This window comes from Mastigoproctus giganteus, chromosome 6 (genome assembly GCF_048544385.1).
Source record: "Mastigoproctus giganteus isolate SK-2022 chromosome 6, ASM4854438v1, whole genome shotgun sequence".
Taxonomy (NCBI): domain Eukaryota; kingdom Metazoa; phylum Arthropoda; class Arachnida; order Uropygi; family Thelyphonidae; genus Mastigoproctus; species Mastigoproctus giganteus.
In genome coordinates, this window is record NC_143580.1 from 27,881,160 (window position 1) to 27,906,117 (window position 24,958).

Here is a 24,958-nt window from a genome sequence, read left to right on the forward strand (position 1 = left end):
TTTAGCCCGACCAATCGCTACAACATTATAAGCACAACTGAGAATTTATTAATATTTGCAGAACAAAATTTGCTGAAAATGGCTAATTTAGCTAACTAAAGGCGAACGGAAAGCTGTGTAGTTAACGCAATAGTACCTCACTCCCCCTCGAATTACTCTAATAGTTCGTGAGGTATGAAAAAATAAGGCAAGAGGATAGATAAAAGTGAAAAAGAAAGGGAAAAGCAATTTATCGATAATACATCGGATATAACCGGGAGCGTAACTTCCCGACCCTAATAGTAGGGATCCTGGTTAAGTAGTAAGAGCCGGTAAAATATATCAATAGAATGCGAAAGTTGCATCCACCATGGTCCAGGAGAAGAAAGTTGCATCCACCATGGAAATCCACAGCAGAATTGGACAGGCGGCCACTGCATTCGCCTCGCTCAAATGGTGTCTGTGGAAGAGGACCAACATTTCCACAAAGACTAAAATCCGACTCTTCCGGACTTTGATCCTGCCCATTATTCTTTACGGATCGGAAACATGGATTTGTCTCAAGTTAGATTTGAACAAACTTGAGGTATTCCAAATGCGATGCCTGCGGCAGATCTTGGGCATCTCTCTTCGCGACCGCATCACTAATGATACCATCCGCGCCAGATGCCAACAGCAACCAACCATTGCCGACCAAGTCCAGAAGCGAAGGCTTAGATTGGTTTGGCCACGTATGTAGAATGGGCACGAACAGAATACCATCCACACTCCTTTGGAGACAACGACCCACCCAATGGAGCATCCAACAGACCGTGCCTAGGAAAACGTGGGCCAAGCAAGTGGAAAATGACTTGAAGAGCCGACGTCTCGACCTTAACCAGGCCAGGACTGACGCCATGGATCGTAAGGTATGGAAGAACATCACAGAGCAAGTCCGAAACCCTGCGGCACCTACAGCAGCATACTGGTTGCGTGGCCAACCGCCTCCCCCAACTGCCAGCTAAGGACCGAAGAAGAAGAAGACTCCCCTTTTTTTGGCCGGCTAGATTTATACTGATTTATAGTCTTTACTATAACTTAATTTTAAATTAGATGAATTATCCATTATTATGGACTTTTTGGTTTTGGCATACAGGCAGATGATAACAGAAACCGATGGCTCAGTCTAACATGGGTTGGTTATTTTGTAGGGGTTTAGCCCTCGACAAAGTCCCTTGCAGAATAGGTTTCCCATGTAAGACTTATTATGTTAATTAACTTAATATTATATATTTTTTCATTTATACTGGTCGTACCATTGGCCGGTGGCTATATTGATTTTCAAACTATGGAGGTACTTACATTACACTATAACTTATCTAATTTGGACATACCTAACGTCCGATGTAATGTTCTATCATTTGATGGCATTAATCGGTTTGTTCTATATGTAACACTTTAATAATAATTTTATTTTATATTTTTACAATTTAAACTCTGTAATATTTGGATGCTATATATATATATATATACAGGAACTCCCCAACTTGCGTAAAACTCAACTTACGAAAATTTGACTTTATGCCAGTTTTTGTTGGCCGGTGCAAAACCTAAAAAAATTGTGGAAACGTATTTTGTAATCCGTAAGAATAAATGGAAGTACCGTGAAAAATATTGTAATGTGAACCCAAAACACTGGGTTTTTTTTGGTTTTTTTTGTAATTCGTTCCAAGTCCTTGGAAACTGAAAATTTCGCTATATTACTAAACTATTTATCTCTCTAAAAGGTCATATTTTCTACCCTTTCATCATTATCATATGTTCCATTATAAGAATCAATTTTGAATGCCTTTGTGATATTTTTCTAAAGCACGTTTCTGGAGGTCAAGACCATAAAACAATAAAAACAATTTGCACTTTCTGGTTTATTGGGCTTTTCTGTTAGAGCATCTAATTATAAACAGGTAGTAAACTCGATCTTATTGCATTTGCAATAATGCCGATAACTTCAATTGTGTGGGTTTTTATGCTATTATGGTGGAATATGTTCCCCTGCACTAAAATCTTCAATCATATAAAAAACAAATTTTCAGAAACTTCTCTTCATTCCTATTTGTGTATTACAATGATGAATGGAAAGCGACCAACGAAAACTGCAAGTGGTGTTAGTGCCAGGAAACAAAACAAAACAAAATTCATTTAGAAATGAAGATGAAAATGATTAAGAAGTACGAAACAGGACAAAGTTTGTCATCTATTGCAAGGGAATTAGGTCTCACTGCTTCAACAGTAAATACTATTTTAAAGGATATATAATAAATATATTTAAAGGATATATAAGCGCATATATAAAAGAACATGTCAAAGGATCAACGCACTTAAGATCAACAGTGATCACAAAACAGTGTTCAGGTGCTATATTGAAGATGGAATATCTGTTAATAATATGGATGGAAAATCAGATTCAGAAGTGAGTGCTCCTGAGTCTAATGACCATTCAAGCAAAAGCAACAAGTATTTATAAAGATATTAAGGATAAGTATGGCAAACCCCAACCCAAGTTTGTAGCAAGCAATGGGTGGTTTAATAGATTCAAGCATCGCACTGGTTTCCACAACATTAAAAGGTATACAGTGAAGTCACCAGTGCTGATTCTGCAGCTGCAGAGAAATTTTGTGATGTGTTGGAAAAAATTATTGATGAAGGCGGCTTATTCAATACAGCAAATTTTTAACGTTGACGAGACTGCTCTGTATTGGAAAAAAAATGCCAGATCGAACATACATTGCCAAAGAGGAAAATACAATGCCAGGTTTCAAGGCGTCAAAAGATAGGGCCACATCTTGCTTGGGGCTAATGCAATGGGAGATTACAGATTAAAATCACTGCTTGTGTGCCATTCTGGGAATCCTCATGCATTTAAGGGCATCAATAAATGCCACCCTACCCATGCATTTCCAATTGAACCAGAGAGCATGGATAAAAATATCTCTCTTTGAGGATTGTTTTAAATGCTGCTTCATTCCCAAGGTTGAAAAATATTGTAAAGACAATGACGTTTTTTTCAAGATTTTGCTTCTATTAGATAATGTTCCTGGACATCCTTCGCATCTAGATGATTTCAATTCGAACATGAGTCATATTTCTACTGCCAAAGACAACTTCACTTATCCAACCTAAGGATCAGGGTGTTATTTCAAATTTAAAAGCATACTATTTACACACATTTGCTCAGGCATTGTCTGCAGTAGACGATGAGAAAAATTTTACATTAAGAGACTTTTGGAAATCTTACAATATTTATCATGCCATCTTAAACATTAATAAGGCCTGGGTAGAAATTACTAAAAGTTGTTTAAATGGCACACGGAAGAAAATATGCCCACGGCACGTAAAAGGCTATGGACGATTTGAAAAAGATGAAATCATATGAAGAGGTTACAGATAAGATTGTAAAGGTTGCAGAGCTACTTCAGTTGGAGGTTGATGCCAAAGACATGGAAGAGTTAATAGAGGAAGAAGAGAAAGAATTATCTAACAAAGAACTTATTGACTTGCAGGCAGCGATAGTGAAAGAAGAAAATGCTGACGAAGCTCAAGATGAACCAAATGAGGAGCCGAGACGCTTCATCACCAGAGAGATGGCAATGGCATTTCATGAAATTGCATCGGCAATGGTGAGGTTTGAGAAGATGGATCCTGACAGCGAACAATTCTTAAAAGTTTACAGAAGGGTGAACAATATGTGCTTGCTTGCTTGCTACAAAGAAATCTATGATGAAAAGAAAAAAGCCACCATCCAGTAATCCATTAATATGTTCTTTTGTAAGGTTGAGTGGCCGACACCTAAATCTCTGCGGTAACTTACTTATCAGCTGAAGACGTAGATTCTGGCAACAATGCTCGAGAGGTAAAACTTACTGATGTTATGCCTGTCTCCTCTCTTTTTTTTGTAATTTCATAATTTTGAATTTTTTTTTTAAATTGCACGCTTTCATAATTTTTCCTGCGCATGAGATAAAAAACTGAATAAATAATTCTATTTACATGTTCATCGAACATTTCTTTTTTGATTCAATCAATTCAGCGCACAGTTGCGAGTGCTGCCCAAGCAAGGGGGAAAATTCCGACTTACATAAAATCTGACTTACATAGCGTTCCATTGAATGCAACCCTTACATAAGTCGGAGAGTTCCTATATATCTATATATATATATTAATAGTTATATTAGTGATAAAAGGAAAGCAAGAAATAAAGCAAAGCAAGAAAGTTAAAAGACAATAACTAATATTTATGGGTTAATGCAGTTGCAAGCAATCATGCAATACACCCAAAATGTCTACAGAATATCAATAGAAAAAGTAAATGAATCCAATAATAAGAATACCATCAAGGACTTAAGAAAACGCAAAAAAAAAAAAAAAAATATATTATTATTATTATCGCTTTTTACCGACAATCTAGATGACTTCAACTGGGGCCAACCACCCAGAATGAAGGCAAAAAACGACAAGAAGTTCTCTGTTTCTGTGATGATCAATATATGCTAAGTAATTTAAATCTAAACCAAATATAAACCAGTATAGGCCGAACATAAATCGAATATAAATAAATCGAATGAAGATAATTAATTATGAAAAATTTTGAAATATTAGAATCAAAGGTAAGAAATATAAGTAAAATATAAATGTAAGCATATATTAATCATCGTTGACCCGACAGAGAACGTAATTTAAGGATTAAAACAAGATTAAATATATAATACATACTACATTTGACTGTATCTAGGACATAATGTAATAGTCGTCAAAATAATATGTGGTGCCCCCTATGTGATGGATACGGTAAAAATAAATAATTAAATTAAATTAACGCAAAGAGAAACATGCAGATAGTAAGAAGAAAAACTAAAGGAGTAGGAAAAATAGAACCTGAACTCCACAAAGGCGAAAAATAGTGGTATAGATAAGAAATAGTTTCTCCTACGTCCTCGGATTGCCCTAATAATTTCGGAGAAATAAAAATAAAGAGTGTAGGACAGCTTAAAGGCATTACAAGATATAAGTTGTGGCTCGGGTATGCCCGGGATCGCAAACCCGTTCCTATAGTAGGACCCTGAGCTGAATTTGCATGTTATCTCAGCGTGAATTTAAGTAAATTAAATGAATTTAACTATATGTATTAAAAAAAAAAAAAAAAAAAAAAAATGATACACTGTAATTTGCAAGCCGGTGGGTACAAGTTTTCTACGCCGTAAGACACCAAGAATGCAAAGTGTATCCTATTTACATATATACATGGCATTAAATATAACGATTTTATTGAAAATTATATTGAAACGATAGGTTCAGAAAACAAATTTTTGAAATTAATTATGCTAATTGCTTTCCTGAAGTGATATTTCAGGTAAGCGATAGGGAAATTATTATTGATCAACCTGCCGTACAACGCTGTTAAGCCCGCTGAACAATTTTTATTACTATTGCAGATATAAGCAATCCTTAAACATTGCGATAAAATTATATTAGCATGCACTGATTTTGATACATTTGATTTCCAGTTTGTAAGGCTGACTACGTTAAAATTAAATGCATCTCTTTTATTATATACGTTTACGTCTATTTTATTATTATGTAATATTTCTATATGAAGATCCAAGTAATTTGCTATAGTATCGGAACTATTAGTTTTTTCCAACAAAAGCTCCCCTGGATATAATCCACTGTAATCCTGGACAAAATGTGGACAATTAAAAACACATATATCATCTACGTATCTGTATATAAGTAGGTTATCTTGAAATTCTCTTTCTGTATAATACAGATAAAGGTTTGCGATTATGCTTGATGCTGGACTTCCCATAGGGGTGCCAGTGACTTGCAAATATAACGATGTTCCGTCATATACATAGTTATTAAAGATGCATAATTTTATTAGAGAATTCCAATAGGTTAAATCAACCTTTATAGCATTTTTATTTTCTAAATATAGTTTCTGGAGGACGACTTCTAAGTTATTAAGGTTAATGCTCGTAAATAGACTGTTAAAGTCAAAAGTTTGTATTTGATGAATATTATTATTTTTTAGAGCATTTATAATAGGTAAGTTATTATTTATTATAATAGTTTTATTTAAGTTATTTAATATACTTTTAAGTAACTTTTCTAACGTTTTTCCGGGAAATTTCGCATAACTATCTCTACATGATGTTATGAATCTAAAAGCAATTGGTGTTTTGTGAAATTTGGGTATGCAATATATAAATGGATATTTTAGGTTATTATACTTTAACTTTAATTTTTTATGCAATGCAATTAATTTTTTGATTATTATATTAGAAGAAGATGTTATCTGTTTATATGTACGGCTAGACTGTAGTTCATTTTTTATAATATCTATATAATATGATTTACATATGATTGCATAATTGCAAGCAGCTTTGTCAACGGGAGTTATTATAAAATGTTCATGTATATCTTTGAGCTGCCTATTTATTAATTTGGTATTATATAGATTATCCTGTACGAATTTCAATTGATTATATTTATTAGATATGATATTAAGCATTGTAAATAACCACATGTGATAAGCTTCAACCGGTATATTATGTTTGTATGCTGATCTTATGCAGTATTTTAGTAAATCTAGATATAACAATTTTTTAAAATTAGATTTATTAATAGGTGGATTAGGTCGAAATTTAAAACCCAGTGATAAAATATCTCTAAGTTCGGGATATGGGATTATATCTAAATTGCCGGTTATAATGTGATTATGGTTAGGATCCACGTATCTATGAAATGAAGGTTTGTGACAAACACATGTATCCTGTCCGATGTTAATATTGTGAAGGTTTGTAGCTATTGTTTTATAGTTACACGCTTTAAGACCAAATGGTTTAGAATATCTAAATCTGATATTAATATGTAAGTTATTAATAGGCAGCAAGTCATTACGTAAATTAATAGTTTTATGTATATCTAAATCATCCATCATTTTATTTTGAAAGTATAAGATGAGGACAGAGTTTTCAGGCTGCTTGCTAACATTCAAAATATTAATTCTGAATTTAAAAATATCCAATATAATGTGCATAAGGTGGGAGGATGCAAAGACGTAATCATTGGTTTTTCTATATAGTGCTTTGAGTACACTAAGTTTAATACTGAAAAGTGTGTTGTGAATTTTGCTAATATTTATAGGATCCGTATCCCACATTTTGAATAAATCTATAAAGTCTCCTAGATGTTCTCGGTTGCTTTTATACGTGTTGGATTTACTATATTTCCTATTGCGATTATCTTTACGAAGTTTGGCAATTTGAAACATATTATAAACACAAATATCTTTTAAATTATTCGTCATATATTTTTGATTAAATTTATTATTTAGACCGTATGGATATAGTGTTTTATATTGTAACATGCTAATTTCTTCTTGCAATAATCTTTCATTTGCGTTGTTAATTACGTTAAGTATTGAAATGAAAATATTACCAAAAGTATGTTTTTGGAAATGTCTGAATTCAATATCATGTTCCAGATTACCTGTTTTCTTACTGGATTTGTTATTATAAGTTTTAATATCGGAACGATGAAGGTTCATTCTGATATTTAGTTTATTGCTAGTTTGACCAATATATTTAACATTGCATGTACGACAAGTGATCATATATATAACATTATTCATTTTACAGAATATATGTGAATTCGTATTCATTGTAGCATGATTTGGATGCATATAGGGGCAAGTAAGACATAATTTGTTATTACAAGGTTGAAATTTAAGAGATCGGATATTAGTGCCAGAAGCATTATATGCTAAACTGCTCTGTAAAGTGTGTGATATTTGCGTATGTGTATTCTTATTATTGGATTCATTTACTTTTTCTATTGATATTCTATATATATATATATATATATATATATATATATATACATACACACACACACACTTTTTATTTTTTGGTTACGCTCATGATTGTTTTTAACTTTTTACATGTTATACAGAGCAATAATTAGGCTAAAATAAAATATATAGCTGCCAAAACTGATACAAGCACACCACAACACTGAATGGCAAAAAAGGGAACTAGAGACATAGTGGAAATAAAGTGTTGTCACTGATGTGGTTATAGTTAGGTCACATGGCCTTCCCACTCAGCTCAATTTGGGAAATATCTAAACCCGATACCAATTTAAATTTATAAAATTTTAAAAAGATATTGAATTTTCCTCTTCGTAACTCCTTAGGACTAGAGGGCCAGATTTCCCACTGGTCTTATGGAACCACAGTTTGTTACTGTATCACATTCAAAGCCCCCAGCAACACAAAAAAAAAGTATATTTCAAACAGAAAATAACAAAAAAAAAAAAAAAAAATGAATATTCATCTATACACTGGCAATCAGCTAACAACAAGCTTACAATTAATGCTTTACATGACTGCTTTATAGGAGTCCAATTTCAAAACTGGATAATTAACTATCCACCTGATTATATATTATATTACATCTTACACTAAAAAATACCTATAATATGAAACCATACCCTTCACTATCCAAGACGTCCTGAACACTTGCTCGTGTAATAAGGTGATCATCACATTTGAACCACTGATCTCGATGCTGCCTAATATATGCTGTATAATGACCTGTTTCTATTGTGCCACTATGATTCACCACAGCAAACAAACAGTACCTGTAACCAAAGAATGATGTGAATATTAATATTACTACTGAAGGTTTTCATTTCAGTGAGAGAGAGAGAGAGAGAGAGAGAGAGAGAGAGAGAGAGAGAGAGAGAGAGAGAGAGAGAGAGAGAGAGAGAGAGAAACTGTCGAGATTAACAGAAAAACTGCAATTGCCTCTGCCTGTTAGTGTTTCTCATTGAATTAGTACAGTTAAGTTCAGCACAACTACAATGATAAAACATCATGCTCACAAGCAAAATCAGCAGTGAAACCAAAAACATCTGAATTATCCAATAATACTGAAACAAGTTTCGTCAATATCTGTAGTTTTGCGCATGCATATAATCTACTGGATGTGCCAAGAGAAGTAATCCAAAGAGGTATTTTTGTCCATTTCAGTAAATTACAGATAAAAAAAAAATGTGCCTTAATATTTTGTTGAAAAGCACTTATGGGTTGTTTAACATTAGCTGGAATTATAATTAAACTATTATAAATCCTTTCCCTTCTTGTATAGGTTCCAAAGCAAATCTAACAAATAACTGATACATGACAATGGGGATTGTTTGAAACCATAATACATATAAATAATGCCAGATATATCATAACTTTTACTAGCAAATTACTACAGGGGTTCAAAAACGGTACAATAGTTGCCTGATACGAACAAACTATAAACAGCTACAGGTCCATCCCTACAGTTATGTACACTGCATTTAAATTTAAAAATGTGCTCCATATAATATGATAAATAAAGCTTACATTTTTTTATAATTTCAAAATAATTTGATACAATAAAGTACTAAAATTATAACATACAAAAATGGGTGTAATATTACATAAATACATAAAAATAAATAAAACATACAAAAAGGATGTTATTTTACATACTTTTTTTGAATGTTATATAAAAATAATAAAAAAAATTACAAAATATAATTAGTTAAGTGTAACATTACATTTTTTTTGTGCTTAGTTTTTGCAAGTTCTTGAATTATGTCACCAAATAAACATTTTCTGAAATATCTCTTTCTACCGCTGTTACAAAGTCAACTCTTTCCTGAAATACTGCAAATCTTAATTTTTAAATGAATGTTAATTTTGTAAAAGACCATTCTTTGATTAAAACAGCAGCCAGGAAGAATCAATATTTAGTATATTATCAATTATTGCACTTGTTCCACAAATTCTAATTAATAATCAAAATATTTTATTAATAAAAAAACTAAAATAAATAAAATAAAAATATGATATAGATATATAATTTTTGTTTCACAGGTTTTTTAATATATGGTGGATGTTATATATCACTAATATCATATTTGGATGGTACATTGCACAAGTTACTTTTACCTATATACCTGAAAGGAAAGCATTTTACCTATGTTAAGTTTAGAATCCATTTATTACTTTAAAACCTATTCACTGAAGTTTTCTCCCCTGCTTCATTGTTAATTATAATCCTGCTGTCACAGAGAAAATACACCAAAAGCTTAGCCTTTTGATATCTTTTATGCTGTCACAAAAAACACAAAACATTAGGATTACAATCACTGAAGAAGCATAGAAGAAAGCAGATTCTAAACTTCACCTGTGCAAAGTTTAGAATTTGTTTATGAAAACAGTGTTGAATAGTTCATTTAAATATTATAACACCATATAAATATAATATTAACCCTGCATCAGTAGGTTGGAATTTGTGGGGTGTCTTAAACCCTCACTTCATATTTTTATTAAAAAATTTTAACACACAAATAATTAACTATATGTTGCTTTAAATGTTCTTTGTGTGCCTCTTTCATCTTTTTGGGAGCTTTTTTCTGCATGAGATGATCTATTTCTTCATCTTATTCAGCTTCAATAAGTTTTCTTAAAATTTCATTTTTTTTTTTTTTCCATAATTCATTGCAAATTGGGATAATATTATAATTCATTGTATGTAGAGCATAAACTTGCATAAATTTATAATAAATTATATTCCTAAAATGATCTTGAAAACTTTACTCATACACCAAAATTAAGTGCTTAGTACAGCAGGGTGTGTGACACTCCAGAGACATTTCATCCTACTAATTCACCAGTAGAAAAGTTGGACACATACGTACTCTAAAGCTAGTATGAGAAGGTACTCTTGCTCCAGGATTCTAAACTATTGTCCTACATATTGATAACATATAAATTAACTGTGATGGAGTGTAAGGCACCCTGTCACACTAACAGAGGATTAATAATCATAAAATAATACTGACACAAAACCAACTTCAGGATTTAAATTGTGCAAATCATTTCTCAGTAATGATTTTGTTTTAATTAAATGAATTTTTTGTTTGCTGTGATTAACAGAAGTGAAAAGTAAATATAGTTATCTCCTTATCAATTAATTACTATGATTATAATTTTATAGAATGCTTAAACTCTACAGGTTTACATTCACTATACTTAGCTGGTTTAATTACAACTTAATAATATTTATTATACACCTCCCATATACTCTATTTTTTTAAGTCTCTTTTCTCTCTCCATAACCATCCCTTTATCCATAGCAGTAACTTGCTCTTAATGCCACACTGATCCAGTTTATACAGAAGTCTTTTATGTTCAACAGTATTAAAAGCCTTCCTGAAAAACAAAAAAAAGTATATAATGACAAAATTATTTTTTGCATCCAGTTCTACATCATAGTAACCTATCAGATTCATTAGATAAAAATGAATCCATGCTGTGATTGCAGTATATTTGCATGCCTGTCCAAATGGTGCTGCATTACTTCTTTAACCAGAACTGAACATTAGGCTAATAGGTTAGTAATTACTCACGTCACCTATTGATCCCCCCTTTATGAATTGAGGATACATTTGCACATCTGAACAATTTCTACTCCACTTTCCTTTCAGTTATCACAAAGTTATTTAGCTCCTCATTAGAGTTTGATAAACTGCTGGCATCCCCTTCCCTAAAAAATTCCTTATGTGTGAATGTAGATGCAAAATACATATCCAATTTGTCTGCAACTTAAGTAATATTATCAACGGTTAACCCACAGATATCAATTGGCCCCATGAGATTCAACCCCTTCTTTCTACTGTTAATATAAGCATAGAAGTCTTTGCTGGTTTTTTTTTTTTTTTTTTTTTTTGCATTCTTTGCCAGAGATGTCTCATAATCTGCCTTAGCTTGCTTAATCTCCTTTGTAACTTGATTACAGACTAATTTATATCTACCATAGGTTTCTGAATCACCTGATAATTTATATGCATCCCATGCACTTTTTTTTTTTTGCCATGTGTCTCAATAGTTCATCTGACATCCATTTAAGTCTAAGCCATGAACAGTATTTCTTTGTTGGTATGAGAAGTCTAGCAGCTTCTTTGATTACTTCCCATTTAGAAGTTGCTGTTAGTAACATCATCAGTTGGTCCCACTGCATACAATGTAACTACAAAAGCGTGCAATTTAACTTATGAAAGCAAAAGCCTTCTTGACAGTCAGCAGGAAAGGTCTTGCTGGCGTGTTTTGGGATGAGAAAGATGTAATAATTACTGATTACCTGCTGAAAGGTAGAACAATTACATGTGCCTCTTATGCCAACTTACTCACAAAATTACGGGAGAAAATCAAAACATGTAGGCATGGCATGCTGTCCAAAGTTGTGAGAATGCTTCAAGACAATGCCCCAGTTCACACTTCTGAAATTGCAACAACACAAGCGGCCACTTGTAGATATGAAATACTGCCCCATCCAACCTACTCACCCGATCTTGCACCATCGGACTTTTTGTTTCCTTCTCTCAAATCATTTCTTCGGGGGATTCACTTCCTGATGACGAGACACTCTTTTCTGCAACAGAGTCATGGTTCAAAGACCAACCGCACCACTTCTACAAAAACAGTATCCGTAGCCTCATCCAAAATGGGAAAAATGTGTAAATATGCACAGTGACTATTTAGAGTACTAAAACCTGTGCCAAGAATCAACAGGCTGACCCACCTCTTCAGCTAGGTCAGGGGGATTCTTTATTGAACCACCCTCGTACATATGGGTCCAATCTGGTTTGTTCTTCTCTTCTTTGCATTTATATATGTGAAGAATTCCTTAACAGTAGTAATGTCTTTAATTAAATTCTTGAATTAATGAATTAAATAAATTCTTGAATTAAATTCAAGAATTAATGTCTTTAATTCTTGACAGTAGTAATGTCTTTAATTAAACTCCACATTAGTAAACTGTGACTGCTGCCACCCAGTGGGTCTTTTACCTGCAGATTTTTAATGCTTGAAGGATCACTGTTGATAACTAGATCAACAGTACTGCTTCCTCTTGTTGCCTCTCTAACATGCTGCTGCAGAAAACAGTCATCCAAGAAATCAAAACTTACTAGTGTGTGAGTGACCAACCCACAAATTCCAGTCATCTGGAAAGTTAAAATCCCCTATTATGAGACACTCTGATTTTATTGCCCACTATATTTCTCTGTATAGCTGTTTAGTACGCTCATCATCTGTATAGCTGTTTGGTACGCTCATCATCTGTATAGCTGTTTGGTACGCTCATCATCTGTATAGCTGTTTAGTACGCTCATCATCTGTATAGCTGTTTAGTACGCTCATCATCTGTATAGCTGTTTAGTACGCTCATCACAATCATTAGGTCTATAACACACTCCTACTCTCAATTTTGCTTTCCCACTGCTTACATCACACCAAACCAACTAAACATTCCACTCATCACCCAAGTCAACTGGATGCACTGCGATAGATTTAATATTAACTAAGGGCATAAGCCTTCCATATCTCCTATCCTGTCTGTCCTCCCTGTATAAATTGTACTCCCCATATTCAAATTCAGCATAACTTATGTCTGAGTTACACCATGTCTTCACTATTCGTACAATGTCTGTATTTGACAACTTAATCAGTACTTCAAATTCATCAAATTTATTTACAATGCTCCTAGCATTCGTGTACATGCAAGGTATACATGCACATGTTCATACTCTTAGTTACCCTAATACAGTCCATGTATTCATTTTTCCATGATGTCCCACAGCAGGGCTGAAATCCCAGACACCTTGCTTTCCAGGCTGCTGCATGTACCAATAGTAGCAATGCAAGAATCACTTTCACCTCAGGTGCCTCTGTAGCCAGGTGGGCAGGAGCAGCAGTGCGTAGCACACGCTTCTTGATTAGACCGGGGTTCGAGCCCGTGACCACCAAATACGGAGGATGCAGAAAGGTCAGGGAATGACCACTGCATATCCCCAGAGCAATATAGCCTTAGCTGCTAATGCTCCTAAAAACCAAATAACAAACAACAACTTCTGTAAATATTGATGCAATGTAACTGTTGAGTTCATTTGCAACTTCAGCTGGAGTATCTAATACTATTCCACAAGGGTGGTTCAATAAAGAATCACCCACACCTACTTCCACATATTGCAGAGCCATGATATTTTGTTTCTAGCATCATACATATCTCTGTGCTAAAGGTGTAAAATTTCGGCCCTGTGTCTTAATTTGTTTTTCACTTACAGAGCTAAACGCGTGATGAAGTAGCATCATGGACAAAGTTGAAGCCAGAGCTGTAATCCAGTATCTGTTCTTGAAGAGAAATCTCCTAAAGAAATCCACAAGGAGATGACTGCTGCATATAAGGATGAAGCCAATGATGTATATAAGGATGAAGACCCCATCCTATGGCATTGTGAAGCACTGGCATAAACAGTTTAGGTGTGATCGGACATTGGTAGAATCTGAGCTCAATTTCCAGGTCATCCCCATTCAGCCATTGATGACAGCACAATCAGAAAAGTGGAGTCGTTAATCATGGAAGATCGCCAGATATCTGTGCGTGAATTGTCCCAGAAGGTGAAGATTAGTGTGGGCTCTGTTGAAACAGTTCTTCATGACCAACTCCATTTATGGAAATTGAGTGCAAGATGGATTCCCCGATTATTGACTGGCTTCCAGAAGGCTGATCGTTATGTTTGTTTGTTATTTGGTTTTTAGGAGCATTAGCAACTAAGGCCATATTGCTCCAGGATATGCGATGGTCATTCCCTGACCTTTCCGCATCCTCCGTATTTGGTGGTGACGGGCTCGAACCCCGGTCTAATAAAGAAGAGTGTGCTACGCACTGCTGCTCCTTCCCACCTGGCTACGGAGGCGGAAGGCTGATCGACAACAGAAAAATGAGGAAGACTTTTTCTCTCGTCTAATCACTCAGAATGAAAGTTGGATACACCATTTTGACCCTGAAAGTAAAAAGCAGTTCATGGAATGGCAACATCATGGTTCCCCACCCAAGAAGGAAGGCAAGAGAAGAGTCCAAGAGTCAGCAGGAAAGGTCTTGTTGGCAGTGTTTTGGGATGAGAAAGATGTAATAATTACTGATTACCTGCCGAAAGGTAGAACAATTACATGTGCCTCTTATGCCAACTTACTCACAAAATTACGGGAGAAAATCAAAACATGTAGGCATGGCATGCTGTCCAAAGTTGTGAGAATGCTTCAAGACAATGCCCCAGTTCACAATTCTGAAATTGCAACAACACAAGCGGCCACTTGTAGATATGAAATACTGCCCCATCCAACCTACTCACCCGATCTTGCACCATCGGACTTCTTGTTTCCTTCTCTCAAATCATTTCTTCGGGGGATTCACTTCCTGATGACGAGACACTCTTTTCTGCAACAGAGTCATGGTTCAAAGACCAACCGCACCACTTCTACAAAAACAGTATCCGTAGCCTCATCCATCGATGGGAAAAATGTGTAAATATGCACAGTGACTATTTAGAGGACTAAAACCTGTGCCAAGAATCAACAGGCTGACCCACCTCTTCAGCTAGGTCAGGGGGATTCTTTATTGAACCACCCTCGTACATACGGGTCCAATCTGGTTTGTTCTTCTCTTCTTTGCATTTATATATGTGAAGAATTCCTTATCCTCCTCTCTTTGCTCTGTTTTCCAGTGATTTCTCATAACCTGCCTTTGCCAGCCTAACCTGTTCTGTGGCACTATTACAGATCAATTAGTAGCTGTTATACGCTTACGTACTTTTTATTGCTCTGTAACTTTTCCATGCTGTCTTTTTCTGCTCAAGTAATCTGGCAACTTCATTATTCATCCAACTTGGAGTCCTCCTCGTGGAGTATTTTTTTAACAGAATATATGCATTCAAGACTTCAGTGATTAATGTTTTAAAGGTATACCATAGTTTAATTGTATTCACTCTCAGTGAGATATCTACTCAGTTAATAGAGGCAATGTATCACCTTAAGCCGTCGTAATTTCCTTTCCTGAAGTTATAACCCATTCCTTTGCCTTTAACTACTGCTACCTCTCTCTTTATCGCCCACTAACTAAATTTAAATACAAGCTAACAAACGTGACTAAGGCTATTTAAACTATTTGTTTTTTTTTGTTTTTGTTATTTGGTTTTTAGGAGCATTAGCAACTAAGGCCATATTGCTCTGGGATATGCGGTGGTCATTCCCTGACCTTTCCGCATCCTCCGTATTTGGTGGTGACGGGCTCGAACCCCGGTCTAATCAAGAAGCGTGTGCTACACACTGCTGCTCCTTCCCACCTGGCTACGGAGGCGCCCTAAACTATTTGTAAAACACAATTTAATATGTTAATTAATCAAAAAGATGGTAAAAATTTCCAAACAACTTATCCGTTTCCACAAGCTCAAAATTCTTCATCCTGGCATTTATAATCTAGTATACAAATCAAAGTGATAAATTGCAGGTATGGGATTTATCAAAGATATGTTGTTGTTTCAAAAGGGCATGATTGTGTGAGCTCATGGGCCAGATGCTTCCATATCAGAAATTGCATATCGTCAGTTTCTCACAGCCCACTGTGGTTAAGGTATACAAAGAATGGTGATGAACAAGTCAAACCACCTCCTGCCAACAGAACTGTAACAGATTATGCAAGGTGAATGCTTGTGGTAAGCAAAGGGGATTGCACGTTGTATGGGTTCAAGGGCAGGTCACCATGCAACAGCTGACACTGCAATACAATAGGGTTAATGCAAGAATAGTATCCCAAATAACAATTCTCTGCACACTAGCATATGGGTTTCACAGCAGATGATCCAAGAGACACCCTCTCCTCATTGCTTATCATCATTGGCAGCAAATGCTATAGTGTCAACAATACACTCGTTGGATATTGGAGGATTGAAAATGAGTGTGCTGTTCAGATGAGTCAAAATACCTGGTGCAACACACTGACAGATGCCTTTGTATGTGGTGCAAGAAACATAAGTCCATGAACCCATGGTGCCCTATCTGGACAAGTGGCAGTGGTTGCTTAATATGGGGCATGTTTTGCTGGAAAGAAGTAGACCATGTGCACCCTGCCAGGTAACATTTTTTCCTGGACAGAAATGAGATCATCCAAGATGATAATGCACAATGTCATTAGGCCCACACTGTGAATGAATGGTTCAAGGAACACAGTGAAAATATCACCCATCTTGTTTGTTGTTTGTTTGTTATTTGGTTTTTAGGAGCATTAGCAACTAAGGCCATATTGCTCCGGGATATGCGGTGGTCATTCCCTGACCTTTCCGCATCTTCCGTATTTGGTGGTGACGGGCTCGAACCCCGGTCTAATCAAGAAGCGTGTGCAACGCACTGCTGCTCCTTCCCACCTGGCTACGGAGGCGCCTCACCCATCTTGAACGGCTTCCAAATTTACATGACATCAATCCAACTGAATCCCTGTGGGGTGTTGAAACAGGAAGTGAGGCTTGCAACTGTCATCTATTCCAACACTGTGGAAAGCCTTGGGCGGCATGGCTGCAGATCCCTAAGGGCATCTTCAGACATCTAGGGGTGTCAATGCTTAGGTGAATATAGTAGCTGTTATCCATGCGAACGGTGGCTCAGCACGGTATTAGGTAGGTGGTCATAATTCAGTAATCACTCAGTGTATATTATCACATAATGGGAATGGAGGAATATAATGGTTACTAATTTCTATGTCTGGCAGAAATGAGAAAACCAAGGTGAATATATCAATTTCAAGTTTTAAAAAGTTAATAAATAAAAAAAAAAAAAAACACAATTTAACACAAAGTATAAAGTCATTCCAACAAAAGTACAATTAAATGCTACTTAAAAAATTTGTTGAAACGTATTCTGCATCCCGTAGGAATAAATGGAGGTATCGTGAAAATATAGTAATGTGAACCCAATAACACAGTTTTTTTTTTTTTTCTGTAATTCATTCCAAGTCCTTGGAAGTTGAAAATTTTGCTATATTACTATGCTATTTATCTCTCTAAAAGGTCATATTTATAACGGAAATTACACTACCCTTTCATCGTTATCATTGATTCTTATATGTTCCCGTTATAAAAATCAATTTTGAATGCCTCTGTGATATTTTTCTAAAGCATGTTTCTGAAGATCATGACCAAAAAACAATAAAAACAATTTGCACTTTCCAGTTTATTGGGCTTTTCCATTAGTGCATCTAATGAACACCTGTTGGATATTGAAACAGGAAACTTCGAAACAGGATGTTGAAATAGTAAACTCGATCTTATTGCATTTGCAATAATACTGATAACTGCAATTGTGTGGGTTTTTACGCTATTATGGCGAAATGTGTTCCCCTTCACTGAAATCTTCAATCATATAAAAAACAAATTTTCAAAAACTTCTCTTCATTCCTTTTTACATATTACAATGATGAAGGGAAAGCAATGAATGAAAACTGCAAGTGGTGGTAGTACCAGGAAACGAAACAAAATTCAATTAGAAATGAAGATGAAAATGATTAAGAAGTATGAAGAAGGACAAAGTTTGTCGTCTATTGCAAGGGAATTAGATCTCGCCGCTTCAATAGTGAATACTATTTTATAGGACAGCACGCATATAAAAGAACATGTCAAAGGATCAACACACTTTGAAAAAAAAAAAAAAAAAAAAAAAAAAAACAGTGTTCAGGTGGTATATCGAAGATGGAACAGCTGTTAATAATATGGATGGAAAATCAGATTCAGAAACAAGTGCCTCTTAGTCTAATGACCACTCAAGCAAAAGCAACAAGTATTTATAAAGCTATTAAGGATAAGTACGGTGAACCCCAACACAAGTTCGTGGCAAGCAATGAGTGATTTAATAGATTCAAGCATTGCACTAGTTTCCACAACATTAAAGTATGCAGTGAAGTCACCAGTGCTGATTCTGTAGCTGCAGAGAAATTTTGTGATGTGTTGGAAAAAATTCAACACAGCAAATTTTTAACATTGATGAAACCTAAGGATCAGGGTGTTATTTCAAATTTAAAAGCATACTATTTACACACAACATTTTCTCAGGCATTGTCTGCAGTAGACGATGAGAAAAATTTTACATTAAGAGACTTTTGGAAATCTTACAATATTTATCATGCCATCTTAAACATTAATAAGGCCTGGGTAGAAATTACTAAAAGTTGTTTAAATGGCACACGGAAGAAAATATGCCCACGGCACGTAAAAGGCTATGGACGATTTGAAAAAGATGAAATCATATGAAGAGGTTACAGATAAGATTGTAAAGGTTGCAGAGCTACTTCAGTTGGAGGTTGATGCCAAAGACATGGAGGAGTTAATAGAGGAAGAAGAGAAGGAATTATCTAACAAAGAACTTATTGACTTGCAGGCAGCAATAGTGAAAGAAGAAAATGCTGATGAAGCTCAAGATGAACCAAATGAGCAGCCAAGACGCTTCATCACCAGAGAGATGGCAATGGCATTTCGTGAAATTGCATCGGCAATGGCGAGATTTGAGAAGATGGATCCTGACAGCGAACGATTCTTAAAAGTTAACAGAGGGGTGAACAATATATGCTTGCTTGCTACAAAGAAATCTATGATGAAAAGAAAAAAGCCACCATCCCGTCATCCATTAATATGTTCTTTCATAAGGTTGAGTGGCCGAACCCTTCTAAATCTCCGCGGCAACGTACTTATCAGCTGAAGACATAGATTCTGGCAACGATGCTCGAGAGGTAAAACGTACTGATGTTATGCCTGTCTCCTCTTTTTTTTTGTAATTTCATAATTTTGAATTTTTTAAATTGCATGCTTTTGTAATTTTTCTTGCACATAAGACAAAAAATTGAATAAATACAATAAATAATTCTATTTACATGTTCGTCGAACATTTCTTTTTTGATTCAATCAATTTAGCGAGCACAGTTACGAGTGCTGCACAAGCATGGGGGAAATTCCCCGACTTACGTAGAGTTCTGTGGAACACAACCCTTACATAAGTCGGAGAGTTCCTGTACTTGACATCTTAACTGCTATTTAAGGGCAGATGATATACCTGTTCCACAGTTAACAATGAGCTATAAATTCTGGCAGCACATGGATTCAATCATTCAATATGAGCATCCAGATCAAGTTATGTTGTTACCCTAGCACCACAGTTAGCCCACTTTATTTTAGTTATGCAATTAATACTGTCTGCAGATACATCATAAAATGCTGTATTGCATCAGTAATAATCATTCCAATGCCAAAGCTTTGTTGGGCTAGAAAAATTTTATGAAACGCTGTTTAGCAAGGGATTATTAGTATTTTTATTGATTTTATACTTTCACGCTACAGTAAGTCTATTAAGAATGGCAAATTAAGCCTCTCAGTAATAATCACTTATCATGTTATTCAATTAATGAGGATGATTTAGGTCTAATTTTTATTTTCATTCAAGTGTTCCATCAACCATATTAGAGGAAGAAGAAATTTCTCCCTTTAATCCAAAACTTTACTTCTATCAGATCAACCTTTAAGAAAAATCAATATACAACATAACATAAATGATATAATCTAGTTTTCATAAGAAGAAAGAAGAAAGATAATACAGGCAACCCCCCCGTATAAGACAGTACTTCTACAACACAGTTTGAGAATTGTGGAAATTCTCACACAACACGGTACTTATATAATACAGTTTCGCTCTAACATGGTTTGAGAATTGGGGGAAATCTCACTTAACACGGTATTTTTGAGCTTTTGTGCTGCTAGTATGTTAGATGTAACTTTCAACATTTCCATTCCTTTTTGTGAATCCCTGCTGTTGATTTGCTAGTCGTTACTGCCTTCATGGTATTTTTCTAAAACACATTTCTGGAGGTCATTACCATAAAACAATAAAAACAATTTGCAGTTCCCAGTTTATTAGTCTTTTCTGTTAGTGTAATCAATTATAAATGGGTAGTAAATTCGATCTTCTTGCATTTGCTACAGTACCGATAGCTGGAATTCTGTGGGTTTTCACATTATGGTGAAATGTGTTTCCCTTTCCATGAAATATTCAATCATAAAAAACATAAATTTTTAGAAACTCATTACTCTGTATCTCACTTGTGCATATCGTGTGTTTGTTGCAACTTGTGCGTGCCCTGTTCTTAGTTATTAATTATTTATTTTTACTGTTTTAAATTTTACAACCGAAAAAAAGTAGTGAACAGATATATCAATTAGTGTACGTAAGCATAAATTTATTTTTATTTTGTTAACTGGAAAATATTCTTCAGATTTTCACGTATCATTTAACTTCTGTTAATTGGTAAGGTAATAAAGTTAAATTTGTGCTTTATTATCTTTAAAGCGGAGGGTCTGCTGTATTTTGTTGGAAGATCTCTGGGTTAGGTTCTGTGCTATTGAACTTGTGCTTTTTTGAGACCATAAAAATTGCGACTTTTTTATGGTCTCAAAAAAGGTCTCAATTGCAACTTCGAAGCGTGCAGATTGTGACAGAGAGAAGAACGAAATCTAGATGAAGAAGAGATTGTGCTTAGCAGCAATGAAGAGGAAGAAAATTAAATGAACATACTTTATCTGACATATAAGTATCACAGTTTGTAGGGTAAGACATTTCAGTTATTACTATTTAAGTTAGTAATAACTACTATTATAAAAATTATAAAAATTAAGTTTCAGATAGTTATAAAAAAAAGGTGTATTTTTGTTAGCTTTTGAAACGTAACCCCTTTTTTTACTGATTCTTCGTCCTGTATAACACAGTTTCGCCCTACACGAGATTTTGTAGGAACCAAACTACCGTGTCATATGAGGGTTATCTGTAAATAATATATAACAGATAACATATAATAATAATTTTAATATGATCTCCTGATTTCAATAATATTAAAAATTTTCTCTTTAAAACTTTTATAGTAATGTTTTAAAACAGACTTTCTCCTTTTGAATATCACTCACAATTATCATAACACTATTGCTGTTTATTTGACAATTGTTATACGATTACTATTGTACAATACTAGAACTTACTTATTATCATTACTGTTGGCACCATTATTAAAATTTTTATCCATGCCACCACCACCACCACCACCACCACTGCCCCCACTGGAAGTCTTGCTGCGACATGATGACATGAATGGCATCATGTCCAGGCACTGGGGAAAGGAAATAAATGTTGAGATCTTCTTGTGGAAGCGGCTGGAATGTTCAAAACGCTAAAGATGGAGTGAAAACAAGTTCAGCAGTTAGACAAAAATTGTAAATTCATAGCAACAATAAAAATTTTAACTACATTTTGTATAACAACTAAAAAATTTTTATAACTTATGCAAATATATAACTTATGCAAGTTTGCAAATATATAACTTATGCAAGTTTGCAAACATTTATATGCAAATATAAATATTTTTAATGACAAAAATTTTATAACAAATTTTGTCCCTTGGATATCATGATAGGTGAAACAGGACCAAGGTATCTGCTGGGGCAAACGTTGATGACGTTGTAGAGGAGATATCATCTTTTAAGGGCATAAAACGTGATGTGCACGTTGGAACTAATGACATTAAGAGAAAGACATCTGCAGATTTACTCAACAAGTACAAGTCAATGTTGAAAAAAAAGTCGCGAGTTAGGGTTGAATGCAAAAGTGTCTGCGATTCTGCCCAGACACGATAAGAGGGAGTATATGATGACAGCCTTGTCGATCGATTTGGCCCTGAAGAGATTGTGCAAGGCTAAAGGGGTAGAATTTTTTTCAGCCTGGACTGTGTGCTTGTTAACAGGAGAGTCTGCTTCTACAGGGAGGGGGTACATTTAAATAGAAAGGATGCAAGAATATTTGCTGATGTTATTGAGGCAGTGTTGGGTGGGTCGGAAAACTGCTAGCTTGAAGGGGAGGGATACACAGACTAAAAAGGTTAACAGTGGCCGCAGGCAGAGGTAAAAGTGATTCTTGCACTGCTTCTATTAGAATGAGCAGCAGCCTGGAAAGCAAGGTAATGGAGATTTCCAAGACTGCTGGGAGCCATAGTAGAACAAGTAAATACATGGACTGTGTTAGGGTAAACACCAATGCTAAGAGTATAGTTAATAAATCTGATGAACTTGAATTGCTAGTCAAGGCATCAAAGGCAGATATTGTTGGGATATAAGCAGTGCAGAATTGGAATTTGGGGAGTACAATGGGTACAGGAAGGGAGGAGGGGTTATGCTGTTAGTTATGAAACACATAAAATCTAAGGAAGTGCATCCAGTTGATATTGGTGGACAATGCAGTGTTGAGTCTGTTTGGTGTGAAATAAGCAATGGGAAAGGAAAAATGAGAGCAGGTGTGTGTTATAGGCCTAATAAATCTGATCAGTATAATGAGCAATTGTACAGAGAAATAGAGTGGGCCAGTAAATCAGAATGTCTTATAATGAGGGATTTTAACTTTCCAGATATTGACTGGAACTTGTTGGTTGGTCACTTGCACACTAGCAAGACTTTAGTATTAGCATTAGTAGACGCATATGATGCAAGAAAGCAAGCTAATGCAGAATCAGCCAAAAACAAAAAAAAAAAAAAACACTTCCACTTCACCCCTCTGTTTGTTCGAAATACCTGTCCAGCTGAGCCTTAAATTTATTTAGGCTATCAACTTCCACAACAAGGGATGGAAGTCTGTTCCACCAACCTACTACCAGCTGGCTAAAGGCAAATTTCCGCACATCTATCCTACATCTGTCTTTCCTCAATCTGAATTTATGCCCTCTCAGGTGATTATTCTGAGCAAGAGGAAGAATCCCATCTGCATTGAGCATGCTCAAACCATTCAAGGTTTTATACACCCCTATCAGATTACCTCGCCGGTGCCTAGTCTCCAGACACTGAAATCTGCAAAACTTAAGCCTTTCTTCATAAGAGCAACCCTTTGTTCCATTCACTAATCTTGTTGCCCTTCTCTGTACTCGTTCCAGCAGCTCAACCTCCTTCTTGAAATGAGGCCTCCAGACCTGTATACAGTACTCAAGGTGTGGCCTGATCATTGCCTTATACAAGGGAATAATCACATCCTTATTCCTGCTAGAAAAATTCCTGTATATCATTGACAAGACACCATGAGCTACTCTTGCAGCCCGTCTGCACTGTCAGAGAACTTCATATCTGCCTGCACAATTACCCCCAGGTGCTTTTCATTCTCTACCACTGTCAGTGTAGTACCACAGAGTTGATACGTTGCTCTGGGATTACTGTTTCCCATATGTAGTACTTTACATTTGTCAATGTTATACTTCATTTGCCACCTCTCAGCCCATCTGCTCAACCTTTCCAGTTCCTGTTGCAGCAGCATAGCATCAGTAGTCTCCTTAACAACCCTGCCAACCTTTGAATCATCTGCAAACTTGGACATTAAGCTTGATATACCATCATCAATATTATTTATAAATACAGAAAACAATAATGGACCCAACACTGAACCCTGAGGGACTCCACTAATAACATTAACATTAGTCCACGACTAATAACATTAGTCCATGATGAGCAGTGTCTATTGATTACCACTCTGTCTTCTCCCCCTCAACCACAACTTTATCCATAGCAACAATTTGCCTCCAATGCCACACTGCTCCAATTTGTGCGGAGTCTTCCATGTGCAACAGTATCAAAAGCCGTTCTAAGATTCAAATATATAATATCAAAATTATATTCCCTGCATCCAGTTCTTTTGTGACTGCATCATAGTATCGAATCAAATTGGTCAGGCAAGACTTTCCCTTAACAAAACCATGCTGTTCCCGAGCTATAACTGAAGTCTTGTCTAGATGATCCTGCAGTGCTTCTTTAACCAGTGCCTTCATTAATTTTCCTGGAACAGAAGTTAAACTCACAGGTCTATAATTACTTGTGTCAGCCTTTGAGCCTCCTTTGTGAATTGGGGTCACATTTGCACATCTCCAGTCTATGGGTACTTCCCCTGAGTCCAAGGAAACTCTCATAATTATGCCTAAGGGTTTGCTTACTTCCTTTGCTGCCTCCTTTAATA

At 35.3% G+C, this 24,958-nt stretch overlaps 1 protein-coding gene across 1 annotated transcript in view; it reads right to left on the reverse strand.

The window, feature by feature from the left end:
- Positions 1 to 24,958, reverse strand: part of not (ubiquitin carboxyl-terminal hydrolase nonstop) — a 269,611-nt gene that overhangs the window by 24,239 nt on the left and 220,414 nt on the right. The window contains exons 11-12 of the mRNA XM_090375042.1: positions 21,958 to 22,145; positions 8,509 to 8,658 (exon numbers count right to left, since the gene is read on the reverse strand). Coding sequence (XP_090231168.1) covers positions 8,509 to 8,658; positions 21,958 to 22,145 — 338 coding nt within the window. The remainder of the gene's footprint in view (positions 1 to 8,508; positions 8,659 to 21,957; positions 22,146 to 24,958) is intronic.